General features: G+C 40.0%; 1 protein-coding gene across 1 annotated transcript in view; it reads right to left on the minus strand.

The window, feature by feature from the left end:
- Positions 1-21,323, minus strand: part of PPP2R2C (protein phosphatase 2 regulatory subunit Bgamma) — a 322,720-nt gene that overhangs the window by 41,565 nt on the left and 259,832 nt on the right. The window contains 1 exon segment of the mRNA XM_075066607.1: positions 18,070-18,234. Coding sequence (XP_074922708.1) covers positions 18,070-18,234 — 165 coding nt within the window.

Genomic DNA, 21,323 nt, shown 5'->3' on the forward strand with positions numbered 1-21,323 from the left:
TTCACTACCTGCCGAATCGGCAGGCAGCGATCGATCCAGCGGGGGTCGATTTATCGTAATAAATTGACCCCCGAATGCTCTCTCGTCGACTCCTGTACTCCAGCTTGGTGAGAGGTGCAGGCAGAGTTGACAGGGGAGTGGTAGCAGTCGACTCACCGCAGTGAAGACACCACAGTAAGTCGGTCTAAGTACGTCGACTTCAGCTACATTATTCACGTAGCTGAAGTTGTGTAACTTAGCTTGATCCTCCCCCCCAGTGTAGACCAGGCCTAAGTTAAATGCTCCTCAGAAAGTATGACCTTGAGTTTAAAAGCCTGTAAATGATTTCAATGTATACAGGCCAGATCATCGGCTAATATAAATCAGTGTATTCCACATGCTGATTTTTAACAGCTGAGGATCTGACCCATAATGTGTATTTTACTTCTCTTTCACTAATAAGATTCATTTTATAGGTCTACAAATAATATTTTGATTTAATATGTGGTTAATGAAGAGTCTTGAGCCTAGAACATTCATTACATTAGTTCAGCATGGTACGTACTTTAACTGTGCTTAGGTGCAGTGAAAATAGAGCTTAAGAACAGTGCATCTTCAGTTGTGTCAAATGAAATGGACAACTTTTCAGACAAAGATCGAGAAGTTTGAACTAATTAATGTATGGTTTTAAAGAAAAGGTTAAAACAATGGTAAAATCCTCAGCCAGATTCTCAGCCAGATCCTCAAATTATGTGAATCAGTACAGCTCCTTTCATTGCAATGGAACGATGCCAATTTAGAGAATCTGGCTGAGAATCTGGCTGAGGATTTTACCATTGTTTTAACATTTGGTTAAAGTATTGTAATGGGTTATTGTAGACCAAGATTACAATTACAGATCACCTGTAATTGTACCTTCTTGTGAATTTTAGAAGAAACTAGAAGTATTTTTGAATCATGAAGTGCATACTTGGGATTAACAAGTGGTATTTGGGTGTGCATGTGTGCGAGAGAGACGGACGAAAGCTTAGTTATTAATTATCCTTATCTAGGTGTGGTAATTTAGAACTGAAATGAAACTGTATTAATTGTTAGCAGTGTTGTTGTAGCTGAGTTGATCCCAGGATATGAGACAAATAACGTGGATGAAGTAATGTCGTTTATTGGGCCAACTTCTGTTGGTGGAAGGTACAAGCTTTCTTTCTTCTTCAGGCCTGGAGTTGGAAGCAGACGCTTCCTTCCCAGATCTGAAGAAGAAAAAAGAGCTCTGTGTAGCTCGAAAGCTTGTCCCTTCCACCAACAGAAGTTGGCCCAATAAAAGATATTACCTCTCCTACCTTGTCTCTCTCTATTGTATTAAGTAAGTCATGGTTCAAATTTCTAACTCTGGAATAATTTTTGGTTGAGCTGTCACTGACAATTCAATACATTTTTATTGAAACAAAGCTGGGAGCAAACAACTGTGCATATCTCTCTATCAGTGTTATAGAGGGCGAACCATTTATGAGTTTACCCTGTATAAGCTTTATACAGGGTAAAACAGATTCCACTGGGAGTTGGGCATCTGGGTGCTAAAGACAAGCACACTTCTGTGAGCTGTTTTCAGGTAAACCTGCAGCCTTGGGGCAGGTAATTCAGCCTCTGGGTCTTTGTTGAAGTAGACAAGAGTGTCTGGCTCAGCAAGACAGGGTGCTGAAGTCCTGAGCTGGCAGGGAAAACAGGGATAGAAGTAGTCTTGGCACATCGGTTGACAGCTCCCAAGGGAGTTTCTGTGATCCAACCTGTCACAGACACATGCATAGTGAATGAGACACTAGTGCTGTATATAAGTGATTTGGACATAGTCTTTGTGTGGCGTACACAGAAGTACAATGGAACAGAGTTCAGGTTCCATGTGAAATACTGACCTTGGGAATTTTTTGACTTAAAAGTCCTTAACTGCAACTTTAGTGGTTCTTCAACACATTGTTCCATGTGGAATTATATATTACGTAAAGATATAGAGGGATGTGTAGGGGAAGATTTTCAAAGGCACAAGCTGGAGTTAAGTGCCCAAATCCTATTGTGCCTTTGAACAACAGTCCTTTGTGCCTTTGAAAATCTCCCCTATAATTATATCATGTGTATTCAATGAAAAAAATCGAATATTCATGCAACTTTGATGAGGAATCAACCATTAAAAAGTGAATCAGTTACAGAAATTAACGTTGAATACACAACTTTAACTCCTTCCATTTGTGTGTTTGTGGTAAAAATGTTTTTATTTTATATTAATTGCCAAAAATAGATGATGATATGCAAATTGGACTTGCTTATTCCACCTTATATTCAATATACATATATTTTAGGTCCAGGGAATACTAGTGCAGAAGTTTTCAATCTGTGATTTGTGGCCCACAGGTGAGCCACAGAGTAGTTGCTGATGGTGTGTGGAGAGACAGCCAGTCATCTCTGGCACCAATTCTTCCTCCTTATTTCCAGATGCTAAATTACAGTAAAATACAGCTAAAATACTTTGTTTCCCAATATTATTTACCACATATGCAATTCCTGTAGATGAAACAGGGATACGAAGTGATTGGGAATAAAAGGAAGGTGGTCCTACAATACAACCGGTATTATGCACTCTCCACTATGCAAAAAAAATATGTGAGGGTCCCTATTCTGGTGTGTAAAACAAATTGGAACTAAGGGAATATTTTTAGAAGTCATGTGTCCTCTTTCCTACAGGGAGCCAAAACATAATTTATACCTGATAAAGTATATTAAAGTTACATTCTTGTTTTCCTTTGTTTGGTTGGACTGATTTTTTGAGACAGTGGGCACACACAATTTTCACTAGACTTAATGGGAACGGTGGGTATTCTGCACCACAGAAAATCAGACCACTTTTGTTTGGTTGCTTAATGTTAATCATTCAAGTGCCAAAATTTTAGCCTATCTGTTCATGATTCTACACACACACACACACACACACACACACACACACACACACACACACACTTCACAGTATAAGAATGCAGTATTGCCTCAATTAAGCACAGCACAATCATGTATCTTAACAAACAGTTGAAAAGAAATATCCATGTACTTTATATCTCATAAAAAGACCTCGTGTAACACTTCAAACTTTCTGAAAACAATTACTTTCCCCCCAAGATAGAGTTTCTGTCCTCAATATTTCTGACTCAATTGACAAAGTACAGGCTCATCAAGGCATTGCTATAGGACAGACAGTTTCAAAATAGAAATATTAATAATGCTACTCAAAAAACCAAGAGATATGTTTTAAAATTAAAGCAATAACAACCATCTAAGATATAATGGGTGATGGTGTTAGAATAACCATCTACTATCTGAAGTTATGCTACACAGTTATAAATTCATATGAAAGAAATAGTATATTGGTAGGATAAAAGAAATGTCAACTGAACACAGTTAAATTAGTCTTTCATAGAACTAAAAAGGAGAGATCTAGACAGCACAGTCTCTGAAAAGAGCTGTTATCAAGAACCAGGAACTCTGTGGTAACTGTCAGGCTTTTCTACAGCTGAAATACCAGTAAACTAAAACAAGCAAACAGTAAGGTTGACGATAATGTCACATAATTCTAAACAAGAGAGGTGAGCCTTGGAACCTGTGTTACTGCAGACCAAGAGCAGGATTATAGACAAAAACAAGTCTCTGCTATTTCAAAGCAGAATGGATTCAGGGTAAAGCTGAATCATGCCTACATACATTTAATAACATATAGTTATCAGAAAAACATAAAAAATGAAAGTAGTCCTGCAAGATGATGAAGACTCCATATAGATGGCATGAGATTCTACTATGCAAAAGATGAACTCATAAATGACATAAAGGATGTTCCACAGAACATGCAAATACATTCTCCTCTGACTGGACTTATCATGTCATAAGTATGGTGGTTCTTCTAGGATTCAGCTAGGATGACTTAAGCTATTTGCTTCCCTAGCTGAAAACATCTGGCTTTTCACTAGCCCAAAAACCAAGATGAAAAACTAAGAACTGGATCCTTAGCTTGCCACTTATGGCACTTCCTTCTGGGAGTAACTCAAGATGTGCCACAGAAGCACCGTATTATTATTTTTATTTATTTTGCAAAAGCATCTAGGAGAGCCAGTCATGGACCAGGCCCCAGTTATGCTAGCTGCTATACAAACACAAGACAGCTAGTCCTAGCCTCGAAGAGCATCTTATAATCTAAGTTAACTATTCCTTCTTTTAAATCCTTGAGGGAAGGCCTCAGTGATCTCAGAGGAAGGCATTCAGTACTACTTGAAATAATGGTACCTTGACATTAATGGAATTTTGAGAGACCAGCCATTGCAAGTTTTCAAATGGAGCTGCAGAATTTATGTACATTCACTCTGCTTGATAGGTAATTGTCATAAATAGATAGCTAAGGGTTAATGTTTCTTTTACCTGTAAAGGGTTAACAAAGGGAACCAAACACCTGACCAGAGGACCAATCAGGAAACCGGATTTTTCAAAGTGAGGGAGGGAACTTCTGGGTGTGTTTTGTCTTTGTTCTGCCTGTTTGTTTTCTCTCGGCTATGAGGGAAGAGCTTTTTTTTTTATCTCCAAGCTTCTTTCTACCCTTCTGTTCCCAAGTTGTGAGTACAAAAGGAAAAGCAATAGGTTTATATTGTATTTTGTATTTACATGTGTGGAGTTGCTGGAATGTTTAAATTGGATATCTTTTTGAATAAGGCTGATTATTCATATTTTCTTTTAAGCAATAGCCCTGTGTTATGTCATCTTGATGCAGTGATCATGTCATGTGTTTTTTCTTTCTTTTTTATATAAAGCTTTCTTTTTAAAACTTGTTGGATTTTCTTTTCCTAGTTAAGGCAAGGGGATAGGAATCTCTGTGCCAGGAGTACTGTCTCTCTCGGGGAAAGACTGGGAGGGGGGAGAAGAAGGAGGGGGGAAGGTAAATCGTCCTCTCTGTTTTGTGTTTCAAGGGATTGAAGCAGGGAAATCTCCTAGTATCCCCAGGGCGGGAAAATCTGGGAGGAAGTAAAGAGCAGGAAGGGAAGTGGGTTATTTCCCTTTGTTGGAGGCTCAGGGCATCTGAGTCTTGGGGGTCCCCCAGGGAAAGGTTTGGGGAGACCAGAGAGTTTATCAGGTACTCAGAATCCTGATTGGTGGCAGCGAGATAAGATCCAAGCTGGTAATTAAGCTTGGAGGTTCATGCTAAGCACCCAGATTTTGGACGCTAAGGTCCAGATTTGGGACAGAGGCTTATGATAGTAATAAAGACTTTTATACATGTAGTTTTATTTTCAGCTGATTACTTGGCTTTTCTAAGGGTATGTCTTCACTACCTGCCGAATCGGCAGGCAGCGATCGATCCAGCGGGGGTCGATTTATCGTAATAAATTGACCCCCGAATGCTCTCTCGTCGACTCCTGTACTCCAGCTTGGTGAGAGGTGCAGGCAGAGTTGACAGGGGAGTGGTAGCAGTCGACTCACCGCAGTGAAGACACCACAGTAAGTCGGTCTAAGTACGTCGACTTCAGCTACATTATTCACGTAGCTGAAGTTGTGTAACTTAGCTTGATCCTCCCCCCCAGTGTAGACCAGGCCTAAGTTAAATGCTCCTCAGAAAGTATGACCTTGAGTTTAAAAGCCTGTAAATGATTTCAATGTATACAGGCCAGATCATCGGCTAATATAAATCAGTGTATTCCACATGCTGATTTTTAACAGCTGAGGATCTGACCCATAATGTGTATTTTACTTCTCTTTCACTAATAAGATTCATTTTATAGGTCTACAAATAATATTTTGATTTAATATGTGGTTAATGAAGAGTCTTGAGCCTAGAACATTCATTACATTAGTTCAGCATGGTACGTACTTTAACTGTGCTTAGGTGCAGTGAAAATAGAGCTTAAGAACAGTGCATCTTCAGTTGTGTCAAATGAAATGGACAACTTTTCAGACAAAGATCGAGAAGTTTGAACTAATTAATGTATGGTTTTAAAGAAAAGGTTAAAACAATGGTAAAATCCTCAGCCAGATTCTCAGCCAGATCCTCAAATTATGTGAATCAGTACAGCTCCTTTCATTGCAATGGAACGATGCCAATTTAGAGAATCTGGCTGAGAATCTGGCTGAGGATTTTACCATTGTTTTAACATTTGGTTAAAGTATTGTAATGGGTTATTGTAGACCAAGATTACAATTACAGATCACCTGTAATTGTACCTTCTTGTGAATTTTAGAAGAAACTAGAAGTATTTTTGAATCATGAAGTGCATACTTGGGATTAACAAGTGGTATTTGGGTGTGCATGTGTGCGAGAGAGACGGACGAAAGCTTAGTTATTAATTATCCTTATCTAGGTGTGGTAATTTAGAACTGAAATGAAACTGTATTAATTGTTAGCAGTGTTGTTGTAGCTGAGTTGATCCCAGGATATGAGACAAATAACGTGGATGAAGTAATGTCGTTTATTGGGCCAACTTCTGTTGGTGGAAGGTACAAGCTTTCTTTCTTCTTCAGGCCTGGAGTTGGAAGCAGACGCTTCCTTCCCAGATCTGAAGAAGAAAAAAGAGCTCTGTGTAGCTCGAAAGCTTGTCCCTTCCACCAACAGAAGTTGGCCCAATAAAAGATATTACCTCTCCTACCTTGTCTCTCTCTATTGTATTAAGTAAGTCATGGTTCAAATTTCTAACTCTGGAATAATTTTTGGTTGAGCTGTCACTGACAATTCAATACATTTTTATTGAAACAAAGCTTGACTAGGAAATATGCCAGGTTCTGCACTAACCAGCCATAGTTTTCATACTGGTACCAAAATCCTCTCCCCAGAATCACAGAGAATTATTTTAGAATGTTACACTGCTGCCCATCACCGTAATGTCTGAGTGCCTTCCGCATAAAATCAATACCAATGGGGAAAGTCTCTGGCGCTCGGCATTGCTTTAACAATTTGTAATAAGATTTGGATTACTATTATTTATGTACCTTTATTCTTTAGTTCTTTACATTTTAACTTCTTATATTAACTTCTTATTCTTACTTTGTAAATCCTCTCATACATTCAGCTTTTTTGTAATTTCCTGTTCATCTTTCAAGTCAATATTTATTAATAAAATATACACATTTATAAGTATTCTTGAGTCTACTTTAACTAAGAAACATGAAATTCAATGATTTCATATGAAATATAGCACGGGTAATTAATTAATGACAACTATTTAACCAAAGTGTTTTATGCTATATTAACCCTAATCTTCTCAGATCGCCTATCCTGTTTTAAATAAAATACTTTAGTGAAATGCAAAAACATCAAAAATTAGTTTTGAGGGCTACATGTCCATTTCACTTTCATGTCATCATCTGTCCTTACGTGATGAAACATAAAATTTCTCAAAAGATAATCCCGCCCCCCCGTCCCCCTTTTAGACTGAAAATACAAACTGCAACTAGCACACCTCTGGCCAATGACACAGAATTAAAAGGAAGACTTCTCATCAATACAGCTAGACTATGAATTTTAAATGCAAACCATCAAATCAATATCTAGGAATCTGTTTTACTATCTAGTATTCTACAGTGAGCTGCTGCAACTTGTCACGAAATGCAAGGGACAGTGCAAGAGGGCTGAACTAGATCAATACGTAAAGATCAATGCAGGAGAGCTTCACCGTAGAGCTGCTTATATTAAATGTTGCTTCACTAGGGAGTTTGTTAATAAAGAGTGGTGTTAAAGAATCACATGCAAGGAAATGGGGGAAGGGATAGGGTAATCTTACAGGCAGAGCATCATTAAACTGCAATCTTGCAAAGATTTATAAACATGTTTAACTTTGAGTAGGTCCCACTGAAGTTAATGGGACATGAGACTGCCTGGTATGTACAGTTAAGCACATGTATAAATCGTAGAGACTGGGGCCTAAGACTGGGAGAAATCATTTTTTCCCCCCATTGAAATGGCATCTTGAATGAAAAATGGAAATTTGGAAAGAAAATGGAAGAGGTTTATTTAAATATATTAAATGGCAATAAAAAACAAGACAGCAGTTTTAACTGAATAATTAAAGAAATATTACAGTAATTATTTGCTCAGACTGGGTGCATGTGTTTTGGTAGATTAATGAAACGTCTTTTTAATCATAAATCATTTATGCCTGCTTCAGTACTATATTTTTTTCTTACTATTTGATAGCTGCAAGTACATAAATCAGACAATTTTCTTTTTACTTGTATTTAATTTTAATATATTTGCATAATCAAGGGGAAAGATGCACAACTAATAACTGTCTTTCTGCAGTAGCAGTTCCTAATTTTCATTGTCTATTTTAAATTATGATCACAGAAGTGCTCTACACCAAAGACAATCTTACATGGAGGAGGCCCAATCCTACACACGCTCCATAGGGTGTCTCCTACAGAATCCAGGGAGATGTCTGCACAAAGAAGGACCCTTTACAGGACTAGGTCCACTTTCACATGTGTGAAATTGGAGTGACAGATCTTTAGTGACAACTGTAATTAGGAAATTTATGAGAAGTAAAATTACCAAGATGTGGGCACATTTTTATATATAAGTTACATAAAATGGGAGACATGATGGAACAATGGATACTTGCATTAGCAACACACTCTTAAAGCCCAAGTCCAGACCTTCAATATGGAAAACAAACCTTTATTAACACATGTGAATGAAGTGTTATGAGAGCTCAGATTAAGTTGAACTGTTTTTTGTACAATGTTACATGACCTCACAGTTCTCACATGGAGTAGACCTACTTTTATAGCTGCCTCTGAACACACGTGATGTGAATATTCCTTCCTCCCCCCCTCCCTCCCCCCGGCCCGAACCAGTCTCAGATGACAGACTTGCATGAGGACAGAAGCAGTAATCAGAATATAATTTCTTAAACGTAAAGGAACACAAGTTCTCTCTTTTCCAGTCCTACAACAAGCATCATTCATTTGGAATGGTCAATATTAATTAGCAAATCCAGCAGGGACATTCTGTCAGGGTGTCATAAGTAGATAGGTAAGGGTTAATTTTCTTTTACCTGTAAAGGGTGAACAAAGGGGGAACCAAACACCTGACCAGAGGACCAGTCAGAGAACTGGATTTTTTTAAAAGTCAGGGGCGGGAATTTGTGTACTCAGGGTCTTTGTTGTTTCCTCGGCTGTGGGTAAACAAGCTTTTCTTCTAACTCCATCTTATCTCAAATATTCTACTAAAAGTCTGTAAGTACAAAAGAAAACAAAGTAATAGGCTGTTATTGGCTGTGTGTTGTATTTACTGGGTGTTGATTGCTGGATTGATTTGAATTGGCTATTTTTTAAATCAAACTGGTTATTCACATTTTCCTATAAGCAAGAGCCTGTATTGATCTTTTAATGCAGTATTATTGTTCTGTATTTTCTTTCTTTTTATATAAAGTTTTCTTTTTAAAACTTGTGGAAGTTTCTTTCCTAGTGAGGCAAAGGGGAAAGGAATTTTTGTGCCCAAGAGCTCTGTTACATCTGTGACAGGCTAAAGGGGGGGGGGAAGGGAAAAGCCCAGGCTGTGGGTTATTTTCCTATCGTCCCCAGGCCGGGAACAGGCTACAGGGAAAGAGAGAAAGAATCACTTTAGTTTCCCTGTGTTTGAAACTGTCTCTTTGGAGAGAAAGGAGACAAGGTTTTCTTGGTATTGTGATGTAAAGGAGATTGCATCAATTCCCTCAAGTGGCTCAGAGCAGGACCCCGGAGAGAGGGAAGGGAGGGGGGATTTTTCCCTTACCGGTAGACTCAGATTTCTGAGTCGTGGGGGGTCTTCCCAAAGGAAGTTGGGGAGGCCACAGAGGGGGTCCCCCTAGGAGTATTTGGGGAACCCAGGCTGATAAGAGCCTAAATCTTATCTGGTGGCAGCGAAGTAAAATCCAAGCTGGTAGTGAGCTTGGGGGAGTTTCAGGTAAGCACCCAGATTTTGGACGCTAAAGTCCAGATTTGGGACAGACGTTTACCACTGCTAGTACCTCATATGTGAACTCTAAGGTTCAGATTGAGGAATTATACTAGGACACAGGGTTTGTAGGTGTGAGTGTGTCTGGTTGTTCTTTGTTTCAAATGAAGGATAATACATATTCAGTTAGAGGTCAAAAAACTGTCAATACTATGTAATCCCAGTGTCCTTTCAAAGGATGTTATTTTGATTTTAAAAATCAATGTGTTCCTTTTATTTTCTGGTTCTATGGTTTGGTGCTGCTTTAGCTTTCTTGAGTTTAGTATCTCTAGATTCTGTCAACAAAAGAGAAGGTATGTGATTCCTCTAATTGCCAGACTGGGAGTAACTGGCTGAAATTCAGGAGAAGTGCTGACCATTGTAAGGAGGAAAGTGCATGAAACTTACTGAAAGTGCATCAATCTTACTGAACTTTGAACTGTTGATTATGGTCTAGATTTTCAGAACTGCACGAGCAGTTGCTGATGAATGTGTGCAAATGGTCTGTCGGATGTCCAACTGATGACCTGGATGCAAAATTCATGTAACTGTGTATATAAATTAGGCAAGCAACATGCCCACTCATTCTTCAGATTCAAGTTCTGAAAATCTGGACACTTGTATACTGATAACATACAAACACCTGCAGCAACACCAAAAAATGGGAACATTAGTGTTTCATTATAATTTAACATTAGTTAAGTGAATGCCGTGGCCTCAGAGAAAACAGAATCATTGCACTGACATCTCTTGCTTGTTACCACCTTTCCCAGGCTGTCCTGCACAAATCTCCTTGTAAATGATGGCTCTTACAATAGTTTCCATACAGAAGAGAAACCTCTAATGGAAAATTATTGGAGACAGTAACATCATTAGTACCTAAAATGGTGGAAGTTGTTTCATGCCTAGGATGAATAGGCAGGGCATTTAGAGAAGTAAAATGGATGGTTTGAGGGCCCAGGTTAAAGGAACAGATTCCAAAATAGCAGCATTAAGAGAGCCGCAAGTCTACAGATGATTGAGCAATTCACTGCTTTGGAAAGTGTAAATCATCAGAGGTCAAAACTGAGACCACTCTACAATTTAAGAGTTAGCTGGGTAAAAATCTGGGAAACTACAATTTGAACATTATAGGCCCATTAGGAGTCCTGCACTGCAAAGAAATCAGAATTTCTCTTTCAAAGAGGTTTGAAGAGATATTGGATAAACCTGAGGAATCTAAACCACAGGCTGTTAAGGTGTCTCAGGTTCTCACTCAGATTCATAGACATAAAGACTGAACAAAACAACAATCAGTGTTGATCTTTTCTAAAATTGCTCAGTTGTGACATAACTGTGAAAATCTGGACCACTTGTATATTGATAACGTGCAAACACCTGCACCAACACCAGAAATGGTGACACAGAGTGGCAGAATTTTCTCTTGCCTTCCTTCACAGGAAGGTCAATGGTAATTACCACTGTCATGATGGCATTTCTTTGATGACTGGGGCCAGGGGCGGCTCCAGGCCCCAGCATGCCAAGCACGTGCTTGGGGAGGCATGCCACGGGGGGGCGCTCTGCTGGTCACCGGGAGGGCAGCAGGCAGCTCTGGTGGACCTCCTGCAGGCGTGCCTGCGGAGGGCCCGCTGGTCCCGTGGCTTCGGTGTAGCATTCGCAGGCACGTGTGCGGGAGGTCCACCGGAGCTGCAGGACCAGCAGACCCTCCGCAGGCACGTCTGCGAGAGGTCCACTGGAGCCGCGGGACTGGAGACCAGAAGAGCACCCCCCGTGGCGTGCCGCCATGCTTGGGGCAGCGAAATGGCTAGAGCCGCCCCTGACTGGGGCACAAAAAATGAAGGTAACAATCAAGGGAAAGATGATAAATGACAATCTCTGAACTACGATCTCATAGGAAACCCATTTCTCCACTGGCTTTGGAAGACCATTTTAGGGATTTAGAATGAGTTACTATCCATATAGTTGAATAGAGGTAGTAGAAGGTGCTAGGGCTGCCTCAATTCTATGCTCACACTTCCTTTAAGGAAGGGGGCATAACTGTTAGATGTTTTACCTTTGGGCCAGGACTGTCCTGTCATCTATAAACTTACACAAAATGCTACATACGTATTTAGTTTTAAAATATGGTTAAAATAAGCAATGTTTTCATCATTTTTCATCAAAAATTGCAAACATTTCCAAGTGGAACATTTCCCAGGCCTCCCTGTGGTGGGTGATTTCAGGTTTGCCTTCTCATTTTAAGATCTTCCTCTGTTCTTGATACACTAGGCCATGCACGGAGACCAAATGTGTGTTTTTAAGTGGCTCCTGCTTGAGGCCCTTTGTTCTCAACTATGTGAAACATTTTAGAGTTGAAAGCCTGAACTCTGATGGAAATTTATAAACCATGCGAGTTATGTGCTAGGGGAGTTTGTAACTTCTGAAAGCTCCATAGGACACACTGGTATCGCTTATAACTAAACAGATTCCATCTTCCTTGCTTCAATCACTTCAACACAGTTCCTCCCTCATATAACACACTTTGCATGTTGGCAATGGATCTCTAGAAGAATCTTAAATCACCTGAGCTAGCTGATTTAAAACACACCATGAAAGAAGTATATATTTTATAGTCTATAGGAATATCCAGAGGTAAAAAGAAAATTCAACTTTAAACAAAATATGTAGTTTAAACAGATTACATACAGGGCTGAATTTTCAAAAGTGTATAAACTGTGCCAAGTCTCCAGTGACTTTCATTATTTATTCACAGTGGCATATTCTTTCCCTATCTTTGCCTCTAGCTGTCTGCCCAATTCTTCATTCTAACCTTCAAAACACCTGTTAAAAGAGCAGTGGTCTTGCCCAAACTGAAGTAAAACAGCTGTAAATTTAGAAATATGTATTGAACTCAGACTCTTAATTAAAATAGCTTGAATCTTGATAATTACACTTGCTTCTAAACTAAAGCTTTAGATTGAAAATGTAGGCCTACAGAAGTAGGTCATGTATAAAGAAAAGGATGATCAGAGCCAGATGGATGTAATCCATTAGCAAAAGTAAGTGAACATTGACACGGCTCCAATACGGACACACTTTAATGAACATTTCAAACTTGTTTATCAGATGTTGGTATTTGATGATCTTTCAGTGAGCTATGTAAATAGATTTGGTGGTCCTGGACCAGTGCCTAGGACACAGGTGTCCACATTACAACTAACTGTGCTAATTGGCAGCCTATTAGTAGGCCTGGAAGGGGCAATACTATGTGAATGGGCATGAATCCCTCTTGTCCCAAGATTTGCACCCTTCAGGTCAGGGTTGTGACACATTGTTGGGGGGAATTTTGCAGTGTTGCTACTGCCCAAGGTGGTTTCTATTCTATGAATATACAAAGGACTTTGAACTCTCTGTCTAGCAATGTAGCAGCCTTCAAGATTTTTTACCATACTGCATTAATATACTTAGTGTAACCCATACTAAGTATGTATTTATACAGTACTATATATGTTCATGGTGCATAGATATCTACAAATGAAGGTTCCTGCCTCAAAAAGCTTGAAATCTACATTAGACAACACAGAAAAGGATTAAAATTAAAAGGTGGGGGGGGGAAGCATAAGGGAAAGGAGTATAAAACAGTAACAGTTCATGAGATAGGCTTATTACTCATATGATCTTATAAAAGTTACTCATTGGATTCTGTTTATTTCTAATAATACAGTAATATATTTTAATCTGGGGACAGGGTCTAGAAAAGGGGCTCTGGAGGAGGTCAGTGACTGCAAACTGACTAGAAGAAGTGAATTTTGAGGGGAGATTTGAAGTAGGAGAGTGAGGCTGCATCATGCCCCAGGTCAAAGAGACTGTTCTAAATATGGAGGTGGAGTAACTTATGGGGGAAGGTTGCATAAGGGCAAGCTGAGCTGGCCTGGGGAGGATATTGGGAATGCACAGAAATCATTTGTAAAACAGGTGTACAGTGGTATAAAATTCATGGTGCAAATATCAAAGAGACTGTCCTGCTAACATCTGAAAGCCTGGCTGATTTATTTTAAGATGAATGCTTTAGAATGTTGTAGAGTTTACGGAACTAGTGTTGCATGTCAGGGTAAGCTATAATCAAATGAATCCAGTCAGCAGTCCTCAGTACTCTTCCTTGTAATGCTTTAAAAGTTCTATCGTTAACCTTATCAATTTTTCTGTTGTACATGCTCCACACTTAGTTTCTTAATGAGCTTGACTCCAATTTAGTGCAGCAATGCTACATTAAAGGGCTATTTTCTAACTCACAGATCTGGAAAATAGAGTTTAATCAATGACCATTAGACCTTGCTTTCCTTTCTGGCATAAAATGCCTTCTTTTCATTCAGAGTTCCTGTATTATTGTTTTAAAGTACAAAGGTATACAGCTAACAAAGACAAAATACCACCAAAAATTATTGTGGAAGGTTATTTTCCAGGAATAAGCAATAAACAATCCTAACCAATGCTAAGAACATGCTTTCTTCCTTGCATCTGATGGGCTCAATCATGACGGTTTTACTCAGTGTCTACTCCTGAAGAAATTCACCCCTGTGCAGAGACCTATGCATCACTTACAGTGCATTTACACCCTCAAATGCTTATTTCCTAGTAATAAGACCTGTCTGCCTCAAAAGTCTTCAGTGGGAGCTGAGTGGTACATATGCTTTTTGTGTTCCCTTTACACAAGGAAGATTTCTGGTTACTCTGTAAACCTCCCATTGACTTCAACAATGTCAAGTAGACATTGAAGGCCTGATTCTGAGAAGTGCAGAGTGTCTCAGAAAGGCTCAATCCCAGGATTTGGCTCCATGAGAGTTAACAGGTGTTCATCAGGTTCTCAGCTTCTCATAGGAACTGGCCACATGACACTAGCTCAGATCTCAGCAGACTGTGAGAAAACAGGTTGTGAACTCAAGAAAATGTACCGGTGCCAACCTGCAGTAATAAGCACAGAGCAACTCAGCAGCTGTTAAATTATTAGGAGGAGGAGCTCCCCATTCTGCTCCTTCTACCCATGATGTTTTGGGCCACTTTTCCCCGGGGCCCAGTCACAATACATATTTCTGCTGCAGCTCTCTCATTTACATTGAATTTTGTGCTCCATGTATCTCAATAGCCAGAAAACCATGAAGATACTAGGTATCTCCACTAATATGAAGGAATGGAATAACCCAATAATGGGCTCAGTTTTCTTCCTAGTCAAGCCAATGGGGATTCTGAAATTGACTTCCATGGGGCAGTGATCAGGCCCTACATCAGTACTGGGCCTATCTGAGCACTGATGTGAATGGAATTTTTTATAATTGAACAAAAGGACGAGAATGATTTCAACTATAATTTCAATCACATACACATGGCAATTGCTACTGAAACAGGAAGAGAATCAAATGGGAACTTGAGTCTAGATAATATAATAGTTCTATAAGTATATTGTGAAAAGCAGGAAGGAAAAAACTTCACAGGCTGGTATGATCCCACAAAGCACACGTTTCCTTTTTTACAGTAGTAATTATTTCAGTTCATGCACTGTATGAAATGCAGACTGGATTTCATTTTTATGCATCCTATGACTGGATGGTTTAGGCCCAGAAGCCCCCTGCAGGAGGTCTCAGGGTCCTGCACACCCTTCCCAGGAAAGGAGTAGTGGAGCTAAGTCCTCCAAGCAGCCTAGAGAAATCGTGCAGCCAATCAGGAGGCTAGCCAATTAGAGGGTTACAGGCCAGTATAAAAGGAGCTACAGTGCAGACCAGCATCAGTTCCTTGCTTGTGTAAGAGGAGCTCATTTGGTGCTCCTGGCTGGCTAAAGAGAACTGTAGCACCATGGACAGTTCAGTGCTGGCAGGGACTGAGAGAGAGAGAAAGAGCTCCTGGCTGAACATAGAAGAGCCCTGAAGCACTGGTGAAGGCTGGGGCTGCAGGAAAGTGGCCCAGGAAACTGAAAGCAGTTTTGTTAGAGACATGGTGGTCCCTGTGCTAGAACCTGGAGTAGTGTGCCGGTCTGGGTCCCCAGAGGCCACTGGGGAAGTGGCTTACAGTTAGACAGCGACAAACCCCCAGAAGGTGATCTGAACTGTTAAGAGGCCCAGCTGGAGAGCTGGGGCCAGACCAGACCAGAGTGGGCAAAGAATCTCCAGGGAGGGAGCCTTGGGGGCATAGTCCCCTACCAGGGCCAGGAGTGCTTAAAGACGTTGGAGTAATACCCAAGAAGGGATCTGTTTGACTTGTGTTTTGTACAGACTGTGAGTGACTTGGCCAGAGGGATGAGTCACTAGAAACTGCTAGAAGGGGGTCACCATAAACTCAGAGAAGTGCAGACACACCTGACCAGAAGGGAGAGCTCACAAGAGGTGGGTGCCACGCTGTTACACACCCATCACGCTGACTTAATTATAAATGAATAATTAAAGATCTTCTTTAACTTCTACTTTTTAGTAGCTCCAGCAAAATTCAGAGTCCTAGTTAGATAAATATTTGAGGTGTGGTGAGTCTTGTACCATTAAAATTTTTTGTGCACCTGTTTCATTCTTAACTCCCTATATATGGTACTCACAGTCCACTGTTTGCCTGCTTCTTTATGTGCATGTATGGCCAATATTGATGCTGACCCCAGACAGGTCCAATGGGGAAAGTGATGCAGGGAACTTCTTTTCCCCAGTTCACCTCTGCTGGGGGGTCATCATGGTTTGTCTGTGTACACTCTCTGAACAAAAGGCCTGCATAAGCACTAGAACTGACAGAACTGCATAGGGCAGATTAGAGATGTAGCCAGGCCCCTCCCAGTGTATCAGCTAGTATCAGGTGGGCAGCAGTGAGAGAAAGCACACAGTACACTTTTTGTACAAGTATAGTAAGTGCTTCCCCTGAATGTCCCATTATGCCTCCCTTTACCACCACTTGGGCACTAGAGCTGCTAAGCTTCTCCACAGGTTTTCCCACTGGCAGTCAGAGCTATAATTTAACCATTTATCTTTAGGTTCAATATTTTACCCTCACCTCATGCAAGAAAACATATCAGAACCAGGTAACGTGAGTGCCATTTATTGGTTTAGTTTTCTCTTTCATTATGTATTAACCTTGGTCCATTTAAAAAGCTTCTCAATGGCAAATGCCCTCTCCATCATATCACCTCAATATCTTTACACCTATCACACTTAATCCACTCTCCAGCTGGGTTTCAAAGGACTCCATATGTCTATGCTCTTCTGTTTGGACTCTAAGGAGTTGATAGCCAGATTATTTCATACTGTAATGTATTCCATACCTCACTTCATAGACTCTTCATGAAAGAAGACAGCCTCATGGTAATTTATATTGTAGTGCGATCACGAATTCAAGATAACTCCCTTTTTCCATTTGCAGATTCCAAATTCCTCATTTGGTCATCAGATGAAATAGCTACAACTTCTTGATATGAATCTCACAAGCAATATACATTCACATTAGGCCAACTACAGAATACTTTTTATAGTAACACAATGTTTTATTCCTTTTATTGTTCAATTTTGAAATAACCTCCTTTCCTATATTACATGCCTTATATATTATTAGTTACTTCATTTGTTTAGTTGAGCAAAAACAATGCTTAGAAATTACATTTATCTGAAAAATTTGGGGCCAAAACTTCAAGTGATACCTTAACATTCATGCACCCTGAAAATTCTTCCCTTGATTTTTTTTTGGTATAGTTTGGATGGACAAAATATGCTTGCCCCAAAACTCAAATTTGCACTGTAAAATAGCAGATGCACAACCACACTAAACAGTACTTTCATAGACTCTTCATAAAGCATCTATCTAAATTGTTCAGAACCATCTGTCTATTGATAGAGGGTTGTGGGCTTTTCACTCAGCTGTGTTTGTAGTATGAACTGCAAGGAGGAGGAGTTAGAGAAGTGCTTCCAATCAAGTACCTAAATAACTCTTGTATAGATTCAATGGTTTGCTCAGGTTTTGTCACTGTTTTGTTTTCTTTAGCATGTCTGCAACTGACAGGCTAGCACATTTTGTAACACACTGCACTCCAGTACATATACAGAGATGCACTATCTACAAATGATGACCATTAACAAGCATTTGCAGCAAAACACAGCTTAGGAACTTACGTTTGGAATGTTTGTCACAGAGGGCTGATGCCCTCATGTCACAGAGTCTCAAGGATCCTTTGCTGCTGCTGTAGACAAAGAGATTGCAATGGTGGGGATGAAACTCGGATGCAGTAATCACTTCCGTCAGGTCTTCCATGTTGGCTGGCTTAATATCTACAATATCTGAATGGAGGTTTTATTAAGGAAAATCTAATTGGTTACAAGTAAGTTATGAATCTTGCCACCTCTCTGAAGGCTGCATGTTTGTATAGACATTTTCCATGTTTACAAAAAAATAAATTTGTTTTGAATAAAGCATTCTCATTTGTTTGAGAAGAAACATTTAGCATTATTCTGTTTGGCAGTAGCTTTTCTTATTTGATGGCTACCCCACAGAGACCATTACATTTTCATAACAAAATTAATCTAAGACCATTATTTAACATACCTTACTGTGGGTGTCATTAATATGCCTACATTTGCAGTAAAGTGTTGGTGATGGAGATATGGCAGTTGAGGTTTTCAGATCCGTTCAGGAGATCTGATCACCCATCTTTCATTTAAACTAAAGGAAAATCAATAGCTAAATACCCTGCACTGCTTGGCAAATCACAATCATCAGTATTTCTCCATAACTGCAATGGCAATTACTTCTGTAGCTCAGATAATACTGATGATAGATAGCAGCCACTGTACATCTCATTTCCCTTCCATCCAGTCTACTTAAAATATTGCTGCTAAGATAACTTTCCTTTCCCACTCTTTTGACCTCATCATCCCCTCTTTCACTGGCTTCTTGTCCTTTGCTGTATCAATGGGCTGGTCTACACTGGCGGGAGATTGACCTAAGATAAGCAAATTCAGCTACTCTATTCACGTAACTAAAGTCGAAGTATCTTAGTTCGACTTACCTGGCTGTCCTCACTGCAGCAAGTCGACTGCCACGGCTCCCCTGTCGACTCTGCTTACTCCTCCTGCTGAGGTGGAATATGTGTCGATTCGGGGATCAATTTATCACGTTTAGATGAGACGCAATAAATCGATCCCCAATAGATCGATTACTACCCGCCAGTCTGGCGGGTAGTGTAGATGTGGCCAATGTCAAGGGCCCTTGTCCTCCACTTCAGTTTGCCCCAGCCTGCTCCACTGCTCTTATTTCCTTTCTTTCCCTCTCATTCCCTCCTCTTCTCTAACCCTCTCCTAGCTCCTTCCTTGGGTCTGGTTCTCCCATTCCCAGCTTCATACCTTTACCCATGCCCCTCCCTGTGCTTGGAATTCCTCCTTACAATACACTCCTTTCCTCTCAACCTAATTCTATGCTATATACAACACTGGGTGGTTAGATAACCTAGAGCGTTTCTCAAATGCGGCCACCAGAGGTTTTCTTGCAAGAATCCCTGACCTAGAGGTTGGATGGTGGTAATAAATGAAGTTGGTTTTATATTGTTTGCAGTGCATGTTCTTAGAATCTCAGGCCAAGCGGATGGAAAGTTGTGGGATGATACAGGCTCTTTGCTGAAACAGCAAATGGAATTAGAACTGTAAACAAACATTCAGAAGTGTCATGGGCTATCACAAAATGATAGATGAATGTGAGCCACCAGGATATTTCAGACCTAAAAGATGCAAATGCTATGTAAGGAGGGGGAATAATTGGTTATAAGTGACATTGACATATATTAGTAGATCACAGAAGCTAGACAGACTGGAAGACCTAACAGTTTCCCCTGCCCCCCTTATCTCCATCAGTGCAAGTGTCAAGAAAGTCTTTCTACTCATACAGGATATCAAGAAGGTCACTAGCTAGTACAGCTAAAAGACTTTCAGCTAGATTCTGATTTCATTTACAGCAGTTACAGCAGTGTAATTCCACTGTGTTTGATTAATTAAATCTTGATTTACGCTGGTATGTAAGATCAGAATCAAGCCTGTAGTCTGGACAATTCTGGTTGCCCTAAAGTTATGGGAATCACTGCCTTACATCATCATGCAACTCAGAGAGGATTTTAAAAAAGGGATGTGCATTTTTTCACATGCAAATTGTACACAAACTCAGATGCACGTACGCAAACTGATGAATGTGAATATGTACCAGTCTCAATGCAAAAAACAAGGTTTGTGCACGCACAAGAGTGCATGATTGTGTGCTGCTTTTGAAAATTGCCCTGAGGGCTAAATTTCAAAAAAATGGTATAAAAAAACTGGTGCCTCCAATTTTTCATGTCTTACCTTTTCCAGATAGAATTTTTCAAAAAGAGTCCAATCGTGCTCCCATTGAAGTCAATGGGAATTTTGTCATTGACTATAACAGGAGCAGGTTTGGATCCTGCAACTGTGAATACAAATTGTGCAGATGCCTAACTAATCTATCTGCATGGGCAAATGCATTAGAAAGCATAAATCAGAATTTTATGTGTGCCAAATTATAAATACGAAAATATGTAGACAATTTCAGGTGATGAGTAAAGGACCTCTGAAAATGTGCCCAAATGTCCCATTTTGGTAAGAAAAAATCATAAACATAGAGTATACTATTAGCTTCACTACAAATTTAAGTTCCAGCAGTGCAGTCCATTGTAGAAAATTCACCATGAAGATAATGCTTATTACTGAAATCAATGTAAATTTCTGTGAAAAAAGGACTGTAGCTCTGAGCTCTTATCTGGTCATATCTGAACTATAAAGCACACCAATTAAGTATCCATGTACACATCAGCCAATCCAATCACTATTATTAAAAACTGACATGATGCATAACTTATATGGTACTCCTCAGTCACAGCCATTCATATAGATCACATGCTTTGGTGATCTTATGCTCTGGGAAAGACAAGAAAAATAAAAAACAAGAGACGATATGGAACAACAGTTCAGGAAAGGGAAAGGAAGAAGAGAGATTTCTGGTGAGGAAAAGGAGGAAGGAGTTTTTCCTAGAAGAAGAGGATTTTAAGAAAGCAGTAGTTGAGAAGGCATTGTGATGGAACGTTCATTCCTACACTAGCTCTGAAGGGGTGAAAGTGGCCCAGAAGGTACCAATTAACCTTCACAGATGCACCTGATGGGAGGCCCAAGGATTGATAAATACTAATTGCTGATGATGCCCAGCTGGCAACGGATTATAAAGAGGAGAAGTCTGTAGTACCAGGAGGCTGCAGGGAGAGAGTCTGTAGTCACTCTCTGGGAGCAGGAAACCAAGGAGAGAGAATAAGTCCTGGGATCCTGCCTCTGGAAGAAGGGCCAACGCCTGAGGAGTTGTGGAGAAAGGCAGAGCC

This window comes from Chelonoidis abingdonii, chromosome 5 (genome assembly GCF_003597395.2).
Source record: "Chelonoidis abingdonii isolate Lonesome George chromosome 5, CheloAbing_2.0, whole genome shotgun sequence".
Classification (NCBI taxonomy): Eukaryota; Metazoa; Chordata; order Testudines; family Testudinidae; genus Chelonoidis; species Chelonoidis abingdonii.